The sequence below is a fragment of the Diceros bicornis genome, chromosome 1 (genome assembly GCF_020826845.1).
Source record: "Diceros bicornis minor isolate mBicDic1 chromosome 1, mDicBic1.mat.cur, whole genome shotgun sequence".
In the NCBI taxonomy this organism is placed as follows: Eukaryota; Metazoa; Chordata; class Mammalia; order Perissodactyla; family Rhinocerotidae; genus Diceros; species Diceros bicornis.
This window is the reverse complement of record NC_080740.1, coordinates 82,658,805-82,677,868: the sequence shown is the minus strand read 5'-3', so window position 1 is coordinate 82,677,868 and position 19,064 is coordinate 82,658,805. Positions and strand designations below refer to the sequence as shown.

Genomic DNA, 19,064 nt, shown 5'->3' with positions numbered 1-19,064 from the left:
AAAAAATTTTTTTAAAACCCCCAGGGCTATACAAACATAAGTAATGTTCAATGGTCAGTGCTATTCAAACATTAACATGCATAAGGATCACCAGGGATCTTGTTAAAATGCAGTTTCTGACTCAGTGGGTCTAGAGTGGAGCCTGGGATTCCTCATGTCTAACGAGCTCCGAGGCAATGCTGATGTGCTGGGTCCACAGCCCACACTTCAGTAGCAAGAGGGTCCGGCTCACACAAATGAATGGGAGTTTGCCACAGGGCAGCGCTCAGAATCGAACATGTGCTCACAGACAGTGACCATCAGGTCCTACTAACTGCCACAGAATCAGAACAATTTACTCCGGAAGTTCTGAGAAAGAATGACCTAAGGATGCCCACTGCCCACAGCCTCTCGAGAGTGGACAACTGCTGTGGTTGGTACCACAGGACTGCAACCCCTGGCGTGGTTTTCTGTACCAGGTAAGTCCAATTCAAGGTCAGCTCTGAGATCTTTCCAAATCAGCATCTCTCACAAGAATTTGAACGTGGGGACACTGAGTTAGCTGCGGTTGTCAAGCTGCAGGGTAACAAGATAGGCTGGGGCCGTGAAGGTGACAGGGGTCACCTGCAAACTAATGCTGCGATGATGTCATAACTGTCTACATTTTTGAGTCCGTATTCTGAGCCTTGCTCTCTGCTAAGTGCCTCAAATGAGAGAATCCATGCTGCGATTCTCACAAAAACCCTTCAGAGTGGATGGCAATTTAAGAGCATGAGCTCTGGAGCCAGACAGCTTGAGCCTGAATCCCGGGTGTGCCACCTTCTAGCTGTGGGACCTTGGGCAAATTACTTAGCCCCTCTGCGCCTCCACTTCCTCCTCTCTAAAGGCGGACAGTCAGTGCCTCCCTCAGAAGGTTAGTGTGACAGTTGCGCTAATATAAAACACTTAGAGCAGCACTTTGCACTCAATAAAATCTTGGCCATTATTTTATTACTCTTAGCCTACTTGTATAAAGTGAGGAAACTGAGGCTCAAAGAGATCAAGTAGCTTGCCCAAGGTCACACAGCAAGTTAGAGGCAGAACCGATTAGTAACAAGGTTGACCAATTTGTGGACACATTTTAGATTTGTTATAGTTTGTTGGTATAGTTTGTTTCAGGAGGTAGCAGAAACCTCCTCGTGGCCTCCAGCTGCAGCTCCCACCTGCCTGGTGGTGGGGGATACTATTCTTTTCCTTAGATTCTTGTGAAATCTCTAACCTCCCAGCAGCCTCTCTTTTCTCGAGCCATCTCCTGTGGGCCTCCATTGCTTTTGACTAGAACAGGCCTGACTGAAAGTAGATCCCTTCCAGGCAGGAGCAGGGAGGGAGACGATGGACCAGGGAAGGCCTCACGGAGCAAGTGGCATCACCAGCGGCCTTGAAGGAGGCGGGGCTTCAATGGATACAAGTGGGGCTGGGAAACTGGCCCAGGAGGGGAGGACAGCAAAGCACAGGGCATGTGGGGTACTGCCACTGACCCAGGTGGACTAGGAGCAGAGGACCAACGAAGAGAGCTCAGTAACCACAGCTAGCAGTCACTGGCACCTACAATGGTGTTAGGCACTCCACAAAGTATTTTACATGGTTTATTTAATTTAAATGCTTATTAAAACTGCATGAAGTAGTGTGGTTATGTAAGAGAATGTTCTTGTTTCTAATACACACACATATATAAACATACATAGACACACATACAGACACACACACACTATAGTATTTAGTGGTAAAGAGACATGATGTCCAACTTAAGAGTAATAACCAACTTATTCTTAAATAGCTTATATATATATGTAATGGTTGTATATATACTAAATGATATGTGTTTGTATATACACGCACACATACATAGATACACACAGAGAATGAGAGACTATAAGGTAAATAAGTAACATGTAAAAATTGGTAAATCTGGGTAAAGGGTATATGGAAATTTCTTATATTTTTGCAACTTTCCTGTAAGTTTAAAATGATATCAAAACTTAAAAGACACCAAAATATGCATGGAAAAGATTTTTTTTAAACATCCTTAAAAATAGTATGAGGTAAATACTACTATTATCCCCATCTTATTGATGAGGAAAGTGAGGCAAAGCGTGAGAGACTTAGAAAAGGAGAGTGGTATCAGCTTTGATCGTCAAGCTCAGGAGGATGTCCCTCAGCAAACTCGGCGGTGGGGGGTGCTCTGTAGGAATAAACAGACAAGGAAGGAGGTGTCAGAGCCTGCAGAAGAGAGGGTGTAGGGGCATCAAGAATGAAGACTTATTCTTGGAGATGGACAACTCGAGCACACTAGAGAAAAATCCATGGATGCCTGAAGGAAGGAAGAGACTTTTTGGTGTGAGGACCAACAGGTAGGCCAGGTTGTGGAGGAGGCTGAAGGGATTCTAGTCCTGGTTGGGTCTCTAGAAGGAACTGCAATTTGGGACAAGTTTATTCCGTTGATCAGTGGTTCTCAAACTTAAGAAGGCATTGAAATCACTTGGGGATTCTTTTTACAGATGTGGAGTCTGTGCTCCACACAATCCATAGATTCTGATTATGTTGACTGGGGCTGGGCTTGGGAATCTGCATTTGAACTACTCTCTTAGGTGGTTCAGATGTATGTGGTTGACAGATCACATTACCCCGGGGGCGAAAAACAGAGCTCCCTGGCCAAAGTTAAAAAAAAAAAACAAAACACTGCTTGTTGCCACTACAGTGAGTGCCATGATGGCCTGAATGGAATTAAGAAAACCTGGTTGGGCCGGCCCCGTGGCTTAGCGCTTAAGTGCGCGCGCTCTGCTACTGGCGGCCCGGGGTTTGGATCCCGGGCACGCACCGACACCCCGCTTGTCTGGCCATGCTGAGGCCGCGTCCCACATACAGCAACTAGAAGGATGTGTAGCTATGACATACAACTATCTACTGGGGCTTTGGGGGGAAAAAAAAAAGGAGGATGATTGGCAGTGGATGTTAGCTCAGAGCCGGTCTTCCTCAGCAAAAAGAGGAGGATTAGCATGGATGTTAGCTCAGGGCTGATCTTCCTCACAAAAAAAAACAAAAAGAAAGAAAAAGAAAACCTGGTTGAAGAGGTAGAGCAACGATCCCTATAGATTTAAAGTTAAAAGCAAACTCAGTTTTTCTGACTACAGAACTCTATAAATTTATAGCTTGACCTTTGGGGTCATTCACAAGGCCTGTTATTTCCTAATACAGCATCCTCTTTATTTTCCCACTCTGTAATTATTTTATGTTTTTATTATTTGTCTGTAAGCTCCACAAGGAACGATGTCTGTCTTTTTCTCTGCTGTACCCCCTTCCAAGCACAGCTCCCACCAGGAACCAAACACACCAAGGTAATGGCATTCTTTGGTATCAATTCTATCCAACGTGCAACAGAAGAAGGTAATAGTGCAGGGCTAGAGCCACTTCACGTCTGAGGCGACACAACCGACTTCTAGTGAACCCAAAACAAACATCCTGAAGGATGTTCCACTGGCCAAGCAAGAATGCTGCAGACCAAGCCCACATGCTGTTCAGATACCAAACAGTCCAAGGGGAACTCATTCTCACTGAGTCTTTTGTGCCAAAATAACAAGAGATGGGGCTCCCTTGAGCAGAACACAGTCTATAAGGAGGGTGAAGCAAAGATGCTGATCACCACCATGGACAGGGGAATGCGGTCAAGGAAATCGATCCTGGGAGGGATTTTGAAAAACTGTACTCAGAAAAAGAGCTCACTTACCCTGCTCACCGAGACACGGACGTCTGCTAAAACAGGAGTAGAGGGCTGGCTCTCCAGACAGACCCGGAGCAACTGAAGGAAGTTGCTACTGAAGGAATCACAAGAGTGAAAGGAGCTCTGGTCTGAATTACCAGAACTGACGCAGTGTTGCTCTCCGTGACAGCCTGGCCTGGCAGACAGGATGGTGAAGAACGTGCATTTTGGGGCAGAGAGACACAGAGAGTCTCACATGCTGCTTTTGCCACTTATTAGCTGTGCAATCACAGGCAAGTTTTCAACTCCCCAAGCCTCAGTTTCCCCATCAGCAGAACGGAGATGGTAACAGTTCTTACCTCATAGGGTTGCTATGAGAATTAAAGTGGATGATGCATTCCAAGCACACAGCCCAGACCTTGGCATTATATAAAGTCTTAATAAATGCCAGCTATTATTAGTGCTTATCCACAGGCTATAATCTATATGGTGACAACACCTGCACCTCCCACTCTCTTGGAGTCTCAAGGACATAGACGGGTGCGTGAAATCCAGACCAGGTTCTGCTGAGGGCAGAGAGCAGACGCAAGGGAGGCCCAACCCCCAGGCCTACAACTCTAAAGCAGCTTAGACCAATTTATTTAAAAGCATTACAGCTGCAATGGGAGTTGAAAGATTTTCACATTAAGGCAAAGACGATCCCAAACCTCTTTGCTACTTAAGACGTCAGGAGAGAAATAACAAGATATGTACAGAAGAGAGGAAATTACTACAGGGCAAGGTGCCTGACATCCCCCAAATATCTACCTCTCCCCCTCCCACAACTATTTTTTTTTAATACTTCCTGAATCATCTCAATTTTCGTAGGCAGAACGTATAAATCTTAAATTTTAAAACACTTTACAAGGTACTTTCACATAATCGCATTCAAACTCGACCAGCGCTTTGAGGAAGGCGGAGATTTACCTACAGTCGTGGTTCTCCAACCTGGCTGTACCCTAGAATCAACTGGGGAGCTTATAGAAATCTGTGCCCAGGCCATACCCCAAACCAATTAAACCAGAGTCTCTGGGAGTGGGCCAGGCATGGGTCTTTCTAGCACTCCCCTCCGGTCCACTGTGCAACTGAATTCGAGAATCGCTGCTGATCCTACTGTCCCGCCAGCTCCAAACACAACCTCCTATGCTCTGTTGTTGAAAGATGAAGTGTCATTTTCCCCTATTGCAGAGCGATGGAGACTAGGGCTCAGGAAAGGCAGTGACTCGCTGCTATGAGGTAGGGCCAGAAACAGAATCCAAAACTCCCAACTGGGGAGCATTCACTTCCTGGCTTAGTATGCTCCTAAGTGCATGCCAGCCACTGTGCTACCTTTAACCAAGAATGGAGAAGGCTCAGTAGTCATGCTGTTCTACAACAGCATAAGATGCCATGGAGTGCAGGCAAGGGAGATGGGGAAGGCCTTTCTAAACTTCATTTGTGAGCTGAATCTTGAGGCAAAGATGTCAAGTGATGGTGGGGCCTGGCGAAGGAAGTGTGGAGGTCCAGCTTGACAATAAGCGTTTGGGGATGATATTAAAATGTTCATAAGCCAGTGAAGACCATTTTAATTGGCTGCATCTACCTATGCTCAGAAGGTTCTTCAAACCTGCCAGTTTTTACCTGCAACCACTAACAAAATATCTTAGGTCATTTTGGCTCCAAATATTTGGCCAGTGGTTCCCAAACTTGAGGGGGTAGCAGAGTCACCTGGAGGCTCCTGGGAGCCAGCCCGATGGCATAGTATTTAAGGTCGTGTGCTCCACTTTGGTGGCCCGGGGTTGGCGGGGTTGGATCCTGGGCAGGGACCTACACACCACTCTTCAAGCCATGCTGTGGCAGCATCCCACATACAAAAAATAGAGGAAGACTGGCAACAGATGTTAGCTCCGGGCCAAATTCTGCACCGCCCCCCCCCCACCAAAAAAAAAGCCAGATCACAGGGCTCCACCCCCAGGGTTTCTGATTCAGTGGGTCTAAGGTGGGATATGAGAATCTGTGTTTTTAACAAGTTCCCAGGCGAAGCTGGTGTGCTGGTCTGGGACCACATTGTGAGAACCACTCTGGCTGGTGACCAGTAAAGAGGCTGAAGAAACACCCAGGGTCTTCCATTGCCTGCTGGCAAATGTTTGTTTTATGTCAGCATTGGAAATAAACCACTTAGGCTGGTTTTGAAACTCCTTCAGTTGTTAAGATACCTTTTAATATTCCTGTTAGCAAAAGTCATTGTTTACTGAGATGTCTATCTGCTTAAGTATGATCAGTTTTCCCAGAGAAACAGGAAGAAAGTGGTTTATATCCCTAAAAATCTAGTACTCAAAACATATGAACTGAGCAGAATTTATATAACTACAGATGAAGCTATCAAGGAGGCCTTATTGTAGCTAGAACTGCAGGGACAGAGGAACTGAGTATGAGACCTCTAATCGGACTCTGACCAACCCTGTGAGGTAGGTTCTGACTTATTCTCACTTTGCCAGTGAAGAAATTGAGGCTCAGGAGGGTTTAAGTAACTTAACCAAGGTCACAGAACTAGCCAGTGACAAGGCTGAGATGTAAAATCCAAGTCATGGTCAAGGGGACCAGCCATGGACAATGCCTCCCTGGAGGGCTGTTGTGAGGGTTCTGTGAGAGGAGGTACTGGCCTCTTCCCCAGCCCTCCCCTGCACTCCCTAGAGCTGAAGTAGGACTGAGTGAGGCCCGAAAGTTCCCAGGAGGGAAGAGCTCAGGGACCCTTCCTCTGAAGGGCAGGGCAGCTCAGCTCAGCTCAGCTCCATGGAGAAACAGGGAGGACTGCTTCCTTTGATCCTCTCATATAAATTCCATACATTCTAATGAAAAGAGAAGTCCCTCCAGCTTCTGGATCCCCTAAGACCTCCTGCTTCCCTGTGCTTTTCACAAAGGAGGAGAAAACCCTATGGATTTTGCCACCACTCAGGCTTTGGGTCAGCAAAAGAACTAGAACAACGGCATGCTCATAGCAATCACAGAGATGCAGGTAAACAGTGCTGGCTCCTGAAACCACTTCCTGTAGCTCGCTTAGCATAAGGAGGGCCAAGTTACCTCACCTGCCTTCTTCAGTTTCCCTGTCTGTAAAACAGGGATAATATGGGACCCCTTCCCAGGTTATTGTGAGGATTCAATGAATCGACCCTCAGTGGTTCATGCAAAGCACAGACCAAGAGCATCACCTGGGGACCTGATGGAAATGCAAACCTCCAGGCCCCACTGACTCAAAGTGGCGGAGGGTTAACAAACCCTCCAGGTGGTTTTGATGCTTCCCCAAGTGTAAGCTCCATGAGGACAGGATTTTTGTTGGTTTAATCACTGCTGAATCCCCAGTGCTGGAACCTCGCCTAGCATATTACAGACACTCAATAAATATTTTTAAATGACTGAAACAGGAGAGGAAGGAAACTGAGGTTCAGAGAGCCTGGCATTTCTGTGTTTGCACAGCTTGATGACTCTGTCTCTGAGTAATTTGTAGTAAATGTCGTGAGTTGCAGACTGTCTGTCTTGTCTCACCCCTGCATTCCCAGTACTGAGCCCAGTGCCCAGCTCATCATGACAGGCTCCCAGTAACACCCTATCGAAGGCACCAAGGTCTCCCAGTTCCAAATCTAAGTTCACACCACAACTGCCAACAGGTGTCACAGACGAGTCTGTCCCTCCATCTTCCTAGGACCGGTATAAGAATTCTAGAAAACACCAAGCCTCCAGTCATGATACAATTTATCTGTTTAACTGTTTGCCCATCTCCCTCGCCCAAAGGTACACCCCGGTGCAGCAGGACTTTGCTCTGATCCTCAGCACTGGCTATGGAGCCTGAAGCCCAGCAGGCACTCAATAAATACCTGCAGAATGAATGGCCAACCCCTGGCTGGGTGGGGCGTGATAAATACCATGCCCTTCTGCATCACCACCATGCTAAAATCAGCAGGTTCAAACAGTGCGCGGGGGAAGACTTCTGGAGGGAAGGGACATGGTATCAAAGCAGTTACAAATGAATTCCAGAGAACTCTGCATCAGCCTTTTTAGCTCTGCCATGACAACTGCAATTCATTACTCCTGCTTCACACACAGCCTTAGTGCCAGCTCACCGGCAAGTCACTTCACTCCAGAAATTCCAGAGCAGGGCTTGCCTCTGATAAGACTAGGGGGAAAAGAATTTATTGATTTATATATGTAATGAGTGCCGCCAAGGTGGCTTGCAAGTTCTCGTGTCAGTGTGGGCGAGGTGAGCCCTGGCTCACCAGGAAGAGACTGGAGTTGGCAAGAAAGAACACTGGTTCCTGTACCTCCCCCAAGGCACAGGAGGTTAACGAGCCTAACTAGTACCAGCTTCCACTGGAAAGCCTGCTCTGTCTTAGCTAGATGCTGAGCTAGGACTTGACATGTCTGGTGTCATTTCATCCTCACCATACCCCTCGGGGGTAGGTAGGTCCTACTCTTATCCCTGTTGTACGGCTGAGAAGAAACTTGTTCAAGGTCACTTACTATGTATAAATGACAGAGCCAGGACTTGACTTGGTGTCCTCTGAAGATCTTTATGAAGGCCTTATCTACTGCAGGGAATAGTGTAGTATGTCAAACCAGTGCTCGGCTGGAACCACATAAACATTTTCTCCCTAGTGAGCAAGGTCTATACACTGATAGGTGTTTCTGTTTATTCCTCTGTAGTTAAAAATGTCCCTCTTCCTTGCCTCCTCTTCTCTCTCCTCCCTTCCTCTCTCCAAATTCACTGAAAGAGTGCAGCGGTGGCAAGAGCAAGGCTTTGAAATCAGATGGACCTAGATTCAGTTTCCAACTTAGCCTCTTTCTCCCTGTATGACGTTGAGTTTGTCACTCGACTATTCTTAGCCTCAGTTTCCCCATTTGCAAAATGCCAGAAAAACAAGATGAACAAAAGTGCTTGGCACAAGACAGGCAGTGGAAAAGACGACTAAAGATAACTATTATTATCATTATCACCAGGTGCCAGTTATTGTTCTCATGGTTAGTGATACAAAGACAAACAATGCCCTTGTGAGAAATTCCTGGAATACACAGTGACGTGCCCAAAGAGCCCTAGCTACCCAAGAAAAACCACAACAGATGCAGGATCAAAAGGCTGTCCCAGGGTCCTCTCATCCTAGCAGCCACCTGATGCCTGTATCTTGATACTTTACCCTTCCAAGTCAGGTACCAGTCAGTGGATCCTAAGGGCTGCACCAGTGATGAATCAAATGAGTAACCACCACCAGGCGAGGAGGAAGCCAGCATGGGGACAGCGGGCTGCCACCGGACCAGGCCCAGCAACAGCAGGCAGCCGGCTGGGGAAAGTCAGCAGCTGCCGTTAGCCTGGTGGCCTGGCTGCCAGAGAGTGATGAATGGAGCAGGGGAAGAAAAAAGCCAACAAAGGTGTCCCTAATCTTGATGCAGCTTCATTTTTCTTCTGGCTGACCATTGAACGAGAACTTAAGCCTCAGTCTTTTTTCTTTGGCAGACATTTGAAACTGAAAGATCCTGTTTCTTCCCAACGGTGAGACGTCACGGGTTAGACACAGTGAGGAGGCAACTGGAGGGGGAGGGCATGTTCCCTACTTGTTCTTTTTTTCCCTCCTCCCCACCCTCTCTACTCCACCCCCTCTTCCTTGTCCAGCATCTCTATAGAATAGTCTATGATCTCCCTACACAACAACAGTGAACGCCTGTCCCCTCCACCATGTCCCTCGATTATTTTGGAAAGAGGTTTTCCGCTGAGGAGCTGGAGGCTTAATAGCCTGCTGGTGATGGTTAAATAACAAAACACCACTGTATCCAGCTTTTGAGTTTTCTCCTCTTTTATCTCACTGTGAAACAGGGATTCAAGGCAGCTGAGAAGCTTGTCAGCAGTAGCAACTAGAGCCTTTCGCTGTTCTACCTGAGGGTGTGCGGCCGGCTGGCCTCTCCATGCTGGGAGAGGCGTGGCATGAATTTTTCACGTGACTCAGCCCAGATCCAGCCCTCAATCCTGTCCAAGTGGAAGTGCCAGGACATGTCACCTGAGACATTTCTCCAAGGGAAGTGGATTTCTCTTATCCAGAGCCCCTCGCTGAGCTGGGGGGCTGCAGATCCTCATCGCCTGGAGGCAGATGTGGGCGGAGAGAGCTCCTGACACTCAGCACAGACAGCCAGCCACCTGCCACTAAGTTGGAACCCTTGCAAATGCCACTAAAACATGACCAAGGCTTCTTCCATCCAGAGAGCTCTGCAGCAACACACCGGCCACCTTCCAGCTCTCACTTATTCTAGACTAGTCTCTCCTATGTGCACCTGAGCGTAGTTTGCCAACCTTCCTAGTAACTAAGGCAACCTGATTCTTTCTCTTCTCTTCAAAAGAGCAGTGTTTCGCAGCTACCTGGGATCCCCAGGGATTGGAGAATCAGGTCAGTCTGGCGAGGCCAAAAGTGGGAGGGGTGGTGACAGACAGCAGCTGCCTTGGCTACGAATTCCCTGGCTGTTGGGAGCATTTACCCAAGTGACTTGGAAACGACTTTGAACTCTCTACACACACTGCATCCTTCAGAGTTTCTCTGCCTCCATCTCTGTCCTTTCCCTCCCAGAGCTCTGGTTAGCTGGCTGCTCCCAGAAGGTAGAGTTTGTGCCCAACGGTCTCCTGAGCTGCCATGAGGATCTCACTGGCCTCTCTGATCAAGCCTCCTTTGCAACATCTCTCCTTGAGACCCACAGCAGGTTCACTTCATTTTAGGATAAATGGTAACTCGCAAGCCTGCCTTATTGACAGGGCATTCTGGAGCCCTGAAATGGGTCCAGCTACTATGAGTGTGGATTCAGGAGTTCAACCACCTGGGCTCCAATCTTGGGTACATCACCTACTGGTGACCTTGGGCAAGTTACTTAACCTTTATTAGTCTGTTTCCTTATCTGAAAATGGCAATAATTATAGTACTTACCTCATATGGTTGGCTAAAGGATTAAATGAGATCATAATGTAAAACATTTAGCCCAGTGCACAGCATGGAGTAAATATTCAGTAGATGTTAGCATTTTTATTATCCATTTGTGGCTTCCAAAGTCTCTTATTTCTTTCTGTTATCTATACTACTGCTTTTTAACCTTATTTCTTTCTTAGTAACTGATACAAGATATTCTCATGCATCGCAGACTCCCATGGAATGTGCAGATCTTAAACTCAAGCCTTGGAAGGAGAAGAAAAGCCCTCTAATGACTTGTAATGACCCAATCTATAGGTATCAGTGGATCATTAAGAACAGAAGCATGGAGCATAGAGGCTTTGGGTAAATTCCCTGGCAGGCCAGTTATAACTCCCGCTTAAGACAGCATGTTGGAATGTAAATTGGTGGAAAGTGACATTAGTCTGATAATAACCTTAAATCCATTTTAATTGATTATAAAAACAGTAATTCACTTGCAATTGCTGGAACTTTGTTTGACATATAACAAATTCCTATGACACAACTCACAAAAGATTGTGACATGATGAAAGAAACTTGCTGGTCTACACAGTCAAAAGGATTATGAAGAATAACTCAACCACAGGCATAAAATATTCCCAAATTATTACAGTGGATGAGGAGAAATTAGATCTGATTTTCAGGGAAATGTTTACATAAGAGAAAGAGGAAAGGAGACCTTTACTAGAGACTAAGGTTGACATTTATTTGCTGTGTGACCTTGGGCAGGTCACTTGTCTCTGAGTCTCAGTTTCATCAGTGAAATGAGGGCTGGATTACATGACCAGAAAGGCCCATCCCAGCTGCAAACTGCTACAGAGCTGGGCAGAGACTTGGTCTCCATTTGACTTAAGTGTTTCATAGGTACTTTCCAGTAAAAGCTAAAAGAATTGGCACTCCTGAGTGCCTCCTGTATGTCAGGCTCTGTGCTAACTGTCCTACCAGAGTTAGCTTATTTAATGCTAACTGCCCTTGACAGCATATGTGCATCTCCCCAACCTAGAGAAGACAAAACCAATATGTAACTTGCCAAGGTCACTCAGGCAGCAAGTAGCAGACCCAAAATGCCAGGGTTCAAAGGCTCATCCTCTTTCCACTGTCCACATTTGCTCTCTGGTTAACCGAAGTCTGGCCACACCAGAATGAGGCCTGGCCACATCAGAATCATTGCAGGTAAGTGAAATCATGCCTGTTCCAGCTCCCTTCCCCAAGGCCACATTCCTTAGGCAATGGAGCAGAGGTCTTGATTCAGCAACTAATTCAGCAGGCAGCTCAGTGGTGCAGTGGTTAGAAATGTGGGTTCTGGAGTCAGTATATCTAGCATTTGTATCTCAGCTCCACAAAAGCTGAGTGGCCTTCACCAAGCTCAGCCCCCCTGAGCCTCAGGTTCCTCAGGTAGATAACTGTACCCTGTACCCAGGGTGGGTAGGGGGATTAAAAGAAATCACCCATATAAAGCTCTCTGCAGACCGCCTGTATACAGTCAACACTCAATCATTATTTTCTACTAGCTAAACAGGAGGGCAAATAAGTAGTGACAAGCGGTTTCTAAGTTAATCTATGGCAGGAGTTATGAACCTGGGGTCCATAAGCCCCTGGAACTATGTGCCAAAAACAGTGTTTGCACTTTTCTTCAGGAAGCATCCTTAACCTTTGTCAGATTCCCATAAGGGTCTGTGACCAGAAGGAGGTTAAGATCTTTGAATGCTGTAGACCCAACTTCCTACAATATAAATTATTTCTGGAACAACAGGGTTAGCAGTTCCTCCTCAAGTCATGAGAGAAGGTGCTGAGTCCTCTCAGGCATGTGGGCCTCCAGGACTTATCACAAAGACCCAGAAACTGTGCCCACAGAGTTCCCAGGTGGTTCCTGGAAGAAGGTCTGAACACAAAGCACAGAATGAGCAGGAATTAGGCTTCAAGAACCTTCTCTGGCAGAGCCAATTCCAACAATCCATTCTTCCTCAGAGAACAATCTGCGTATTTGTTTTTGCATACCACTGAGTTAAATACACACAGAATGCTGGCCCTTTGCTGGGAGCTCCCAGAAGCACCCAAACGTATAAGGAACACTGCTCCCAGGGGCTGCACAGGCCTGACCCCAGCACCTCATTCCCCAGGGACCCGTCACTTTCCCAGACCAGCCTTGCTCAGGAGGAGCCCGTGGTGCTGTTGGAGCCGTCGGCCCAGTAGGCAGGGCCCAAGCTGCCCACTGGACCCTCTCCGGTTGTTGGGACAACCGTCCTCAGGAATTTCGGCCTCCCAGTCTTCCCCTGGGTGAGAAGGGGAAAGAGTTGGCAAGGCTGGCTGCCTGGCTATTCTTCCAACCCCCTGGTGAAAGGGGAAGCTGAAAACTGGATTCCCTACCCCCAGCAGCCCCCAGGCCGGACAGCACACAAAACAGCTCAGCCCAGAGGGAGGAATGTGCCAAGACATTCTTCGGGGTTGGTAACCCGAGACGTTATTTTGTTCTTGGTGGCTAAGAAATCACTTTTCTGACTGAAGGACCATATGACAGACTTCTTTTAAATTCAGGGGAATGGGCGGGCATCTCTTGGATTCAGGTAACGAAAAAGCCAAGACAAATGTACACACACACACTTAAGGAGCAGAATTTTTTTTATGTGATTTTTTTGTTTCACAGCATTAACGACTTGTAGAGATGTAACTACTTTGGCAGAATTTATCTCCCCCGCCCCAATGCCCCAAAAAGTCTGGCTCTTTTCAGCTTTGTTAAATTTTTTCCTCCTCCTTATAGCCATCTCACTCTCCTGCCTACCCCCTCCCCCAATTCTGCCCCAGAGTCAGAGGGGTAAGGAGAGGCTGAGGAGTCTGAAATCACGTCTGAGAGTGGCAGCGTCCTTGGAGACCATCTAATCAACCCTCTTCTCTCACCAATGGAGCACTTGCACCTCAGAGAGGTCAAGTGATTTGCCCGAGGCCACGCAGGCAGGACTAAAAGGCAGAAACTCTAACTGGGGTGTGCAGGAGAGAAATTCCAGAGAGCCCCAAGTGGATGCCCTCTGCTCAGCTCTTTCCCCAAACTTTCAAAGTTGGCCCACCACAACAGCAACCCAGGGTTGGGCTCAGAACCTCTCAGTGTCCCAAGCTCAAGTGCCCCACACCAGCCCAGCATGGGTGGGAAGACCAGGAGGTATAAAGACGCAGCATTAAAACCAATGACTTGCTTTCTTGCAAAGCGAGGCAAGCAAGCAGCTCAGTTAATTATCGGTGTGTTTTCAATTCCTCCCCATTGCTGGCCAATCTGCCTAAAAACAAAGGCTGGGCCGACCTGCTGCTGGGGCCGTGGCCCGCGGTATCGAGCTGAAATATAATGGCACTGGGTTTTGTTTTGTTTTTTTCCTTCCCTGTATTTTTAAGGATCCCTTCTATTTATGGCAATAGATAGTACTAGTTTCCCATTCGTGAAAGTAGTTCAAAATTTTTCAAATTGAGTTGATTTAAAGTTGGTTTTTTTTTTTGTGAGGAAGATCAGCCCTGAGCTAACATCCACGCCAATCCTCCTCCTTCTGCTGAGGAAGACTGGCCCTGGGTTAACATCTGTGCCCATCTTCCTCCACTTTATATGGGAGGCCACCACAGCATGGCTTGACAAGCGGTGTGTGGGTTTGTGCCTGGGATCCGAACCCAGGCCTCCAGCAGCAGAGCGCGCGCACTTAACCACTACGCCACGGGGCCGACCCCTGATTTAAAGTATTAAGTAAGCAATAGCACAGGTGGATATAGGGAAAAATCATGAAGGTAGTCCACGTTATACTAAAATTTGGGAAACGATGCTCTAGCCAAGTTAGTTTTCCACAGAAGCTATACGGCTTGCCCTCTTCCAAGGGTAAAAATTTACTGTTGTTTGAGAAGCTTTCTGTAGCTGTATCACCCTCCCAGAGAAAAGAGAGCAGCGCTGGGTGTGCAGCTGTCCTAGCTGCCGACAGCACACCAGCCTCAGGAAGCTGCACGGACCTAAACCGGCGGACGCAGAAGCTTGAACTCGTGTCTGTTCCAGGAGAGAACAAGGCGCTGCCCAGTTCACCAACACAGTAACAGCATCCCTGGGGCAACTGACCCGGGGCGGGGTAAGGAAAGTGAGTCAGGACAAGCGTGGAGGTTAGAACTGGTAAAGAACTTGGTGTAGGGCAGAATGATGGAAAGATGAAAACACTGCAGCAAATCACACCTCTAGGCCTCAAACTTTCTCTTACATTTGAAAATGAGAGTTGGGCTCCAATCTTCTATGCCCTTTCCAACTTTTTCGAGTTCCATTATTACTCCTTCCCTTCCAAGCAAATCATTAATCTGACAAACAGGGAAACTGAGGCACAGAAGTTAAAGCAGCTTGCCCAAAGGATGCTCTCTGGCATTAAAAACTTCTATTCCAGATCACATCAATGAGATATTCAGCAGGGTACTGAACACAGAGTGGGCACCCAGTAAACGGTAAATGAATGAATTTGGTGCTCACAAAAACTACTGGGAATCTCAACTCAGATTTTCCTTCTGCCTTTTCTTTTTCTTAACTCTCACCTTGCTTCAAACCCCATCTTGGACTTTTGGGACCTCCATCCCAATCCCACAAAATGAAGGGTCCAAAGAATTCACCTCCATCACTTTACAGGCACCTGACGCCCAAGGTCACACTGACCAGGTGAAAATTCCACATTTCTGAGAACTTTGACCACAGACCTTGACAGTAAAGGGCAATAAAGCGGTCCCAGAGGGTGGTCCTCTCCTCCCCCAAGGACACACATGGGGAGAGTGTGTGCGTGTAGGCAAAGAAACGCCAAGCAGTCAAAACCCAGCGCAAGTCTGGAAGCTAAGAGCCTCACCAGCCACCTCCGACTCCACCTGCCTCAGCAAAAAAAAATCCCATGCTACAGCCGGCGTGGCGCCCACCAAGGTCAGGACGCGCTGGCGCAGGGCCGAGGAGCCCTGGTCCCCAGAGGAAGACAGGGAGGAGAAAGAGGCGATGGGCAGGGCTTTGCAGGAGGCCTCTCACCTCCAGCTACATCCTAACAGCTTCCAAGTTACTGTGAGATTCCTAGAGAACCAGTCTCCCGATCGGCCCTCCCCCGCTCCTTCCTCTCCTTCCCACTCCCAGCCTCCGGGCCCCCTGGCTGCTCCTGTGCTCTTCTCAGAGCCTCCGAGGCACCTGTCAAAAATCACACTCCAGGCTGCCTTCCCCTCTGCGTAGAGTCCTTCCTCCAGCAGTCTGCCACTGAATCCTGGGTCCCTATCACCCCCTCCAAACCAGATGCTTCCCCATCCCCCCTCCTTCTCCCTCCCCTCTCCGTGTGCTGGGGAAAGCCTCCCCGGGAAGCCCCAGCATCACTCCGCTGGGTGTCTCCCACTCCCCCGCCCGACCTCTCTTCCTAAAGGGGGCGGGGGGCGGGGCTAGAGCTTAAGGTCAAAACTCCCGGCAGGTGCCGGCTGGGGCCTAAGTCCTCCCTCTGGGGATGGCGGTGGGGGCAGCCTGGGCCAGCTCACTGGCCTTCCCCTCCTCCTAGCAGCCCACAGGCGCAGGAGCGGCGCTCAAGAAGGGAAGGGGGGGCAAACTGCAGAAAGCGCCAAAGGCTCGCAGAGCTCCCCCGCATCCCCCGCCCAGTTCTGGCTGGTGGTCCCTGGGGCAGGAGGGGTCCGGGGTGGGGGACGTGGGGGACCTCCCGGGGTCCTACCTGTCCCGCGGGTCGATCCAGCTGGTGGTGCGGCTCGTGTGGTCTATGTAGTAGACCTTGCCGTCGAAGTCGCGCGCCTCCTCCCAGCCCTCCGGCAGGGGCAGCTCCGGCCGGGGCATCTTCCCGAGCGCGGCCCGCGCTCCCCCATGCAGCTCCCGGCCGCCGCGGGGGCCCCCGGCTCAGCGGCTCCGGCCGGCTGTACCCGGCCCGGGCGGCCGCCGAGGCACCATGACCGGGGGGGTGGCGCCCGCGGACTGGGGGCCCTACTGGGGGCCGGCCAGGGTGGCGCCGCTGTCCATGCGGCCCTGCGGCCCCGGCCCGGCGCCGCCCGCTCCTCCCGCCGCCGGCGTCTCACGCTGCCATGTGCGCCCGCAGCGGCGCGGTGCGGGCCCGGGTGCGCGCCCGGCCGGCGGGGCAGAGCGAGCCGAGCGCAGCTGCCGCCTGCCCTCCGCCGCGCTGCGCCCTCCACGCCGCCGCCTGCCGCCGCCGCGTCTTCCTCCCCTGGCCGGGTGCCGTGCCTCCTCTCCGCTCCGCCGTTCTGCGCTCGCTCGGTTTGCGACTTCTGCCTCCGCCAGGTGCGGCTCGGGCGGTGCAGGTAACCGCGCTGCCCCGGAAACGGGAGGCGGAGCGCCGGGCGCCAGGGTTCCCGGGTCCCCTCCCCGCGCCCAGCGCCACGAGGGCGGGTCCTAGGGCCCGAGACGCGCCCCCTCGTGGGACAGTCCGAACCGCCGCTGCCCCTACTCTGCCCCTGCTAGAGGAAAGGGAGACCGCCCCTTACCTGGTCCCAGACCCAAACTGGAGCCTCGGGAGGCTAGACCAAGACCCGCCCTGCCTCTGGCTCCCAACGCTCCTGGCTCTTTCCTCCCCGAGTGTCCCGGCTCTTGGCACAGGTGGCCCCAAATTTTACAACTCCCGGCTTCTCTGTTACGTACAATCAGGAGTCAGGCAAGAAGTGGTTAAATGGAAACATTCTTGCAAGTCGGGGAACATAAGTTTTCCAGGATCTCTGATCCCTTCCCCCAACACACGCACCATCTGTCTCCCTCTTATTCCATTCTTCTCCTCATGTTGTTTCACCCATCCCCCCACCCCCGTATTTGCAAATATAGCTGGCTCTTCTCAGGATCCGTAAAATTAGGAGTGCTGTGAATCTCCTCCCCACGGCGAACTTCCAGAGGGTGTCGGGGAAAGCACTTTGTAAAAGTAATAGTAATGATGTTGTTGTTAGCTAAATTGAGTACTTACCCTGTCCCAGGCTCGGGGCTAGCAGCTTCACATGCGTTCTCCTGTGATACTTGGAGGCAGGTATGTTATGGATTTGGGGGAAGGGAGTTATGAAAAAGAAGAAAGCAAAACAAATTTCATTTATTTTTCTTTTTTTTCTTTTTTGAGGAAGATTGGCCCTGAGCTAACATCTGTTGCCAATCTTCCTCTTTTTCTTTTTTACCCCCAAAGCCCCAGTACATAGCTGTATATCCTAGCTGTAGGTCCTTCTAGTTCTTCTATGTGGGACCCCGCCTCAGCATGGCTTGATGAGCGGTGAGTAGGTCTGTGCCCAGGATCTGAACCCGTGAACCCCAGGCCACTGAAGCAGAAGGTGCAAACTTAACAGCTTCACCACAGGCTGGCCCCAAAATTCAATTTTTAAAAAAAATTAGAAGAAATTAAAAAATCAGACACAGGGGCCGGCCCAGTGGCCTAGTGGTTAAGTTCAGGCGCTCTGCTTCCGCGGCCCGGGGTTTCGCACGTTTGGATCCGGGCGTGGACCTATGCACCACTTGTCAAGCCATGCTGTGGGAGCATCCCGTATACAAAAAACTGGAGGAAGATGGGCACAGATGTTAACTCAGGGCTGATCTTCCTCAGCAAAAAGAGGAAGATTGGCAACGGATGTTAGCTCAGAGCCAGTCTTCCTCACACACACAAAAATTAAAATTAAAAAAACAAAAACTTAAAAAAAAATCAGACACAATACTTCTTGAGAAACTAAAAATAAACATAATTACATACAAAAAAGGAGGTAGCATGATTTCGTTAAGGATCAGCTGGCTTATCTGTGTTCCTTGAATCTGTGTTTAAACACTTTTTGCCCTACTGGCAGGAGGCAGGACTGGAGGAATGAAGCCCAGTGCGGTGTATTCCCTCGTCTGAGCCTGGCCGTCTCCCAGAGGAGCCAGCATCCTGTGCTCTGTGGGCCAGGGTGTGCTGAGCAAGAGAGCGATCCCGTGTCTGTGGTCTCATCTCCTCTTGAAAGAGAAGACCCAGCAAGGCAGCTCCTCACCTCCAACACCTCCCATAAAGTCAATTATTTCCTTGAGGCCAGGCCTATGGGCTCATGTTTGGCCTTTCCTTCCCTTCATTCCAGAGATACCATGCACAAAAGTCCAGAAACGTGGGCCTCAGACTGGCCTCCAACACCCAAAAGTAGGAGTTCCTCATCCGTTTTAGGAGGGATTCCCAATAGCCCTCTCCACTTCCTCTGCATGGACCGAGCCTTCACTATATAAAAACCTCCCATTACTGATTAGAGCAATAGCTCGAAAGTAAAGCCGACACGGTGCTAGGTGCTTCACACACATGATCTCGTTTAATCCTCACAATAAGCCTCTGGAGTAGGGAATACTACTTATTATACCCATTTTACTGATAAGAACACTGAGGCTCCTAGAT

At 49.4% G+C, this 19,064-nt stretch overlaps 1 protein-coding gene across 1 annotated transcript in view; it reads right to left on the bottom strand.

The window, feature by feature from the left end:
- WWC1 (WW and C2 domain containing 1) overlaps window positions 1–17,019 on the bottom strand; it is a 151,601-nt gene extending 134,582 nt beyond the window's left edge. Inside the window, exon 1 of the mRNA XM_058545580.1 lies at window positions 16,395–17,019. Coding sequence (XP_058401563.1) covers window positions 16,395–16,513 — 119 coding nt within the window. The 5' untranslated portion in view covers window positions 16,514–17,019. The remainder of the gene's footprint in view (window positions 1–16,394) is intronic.
- Between the last annotated feature and the right edge of the window lie 2,045 nt (window positions 17,020–19,064).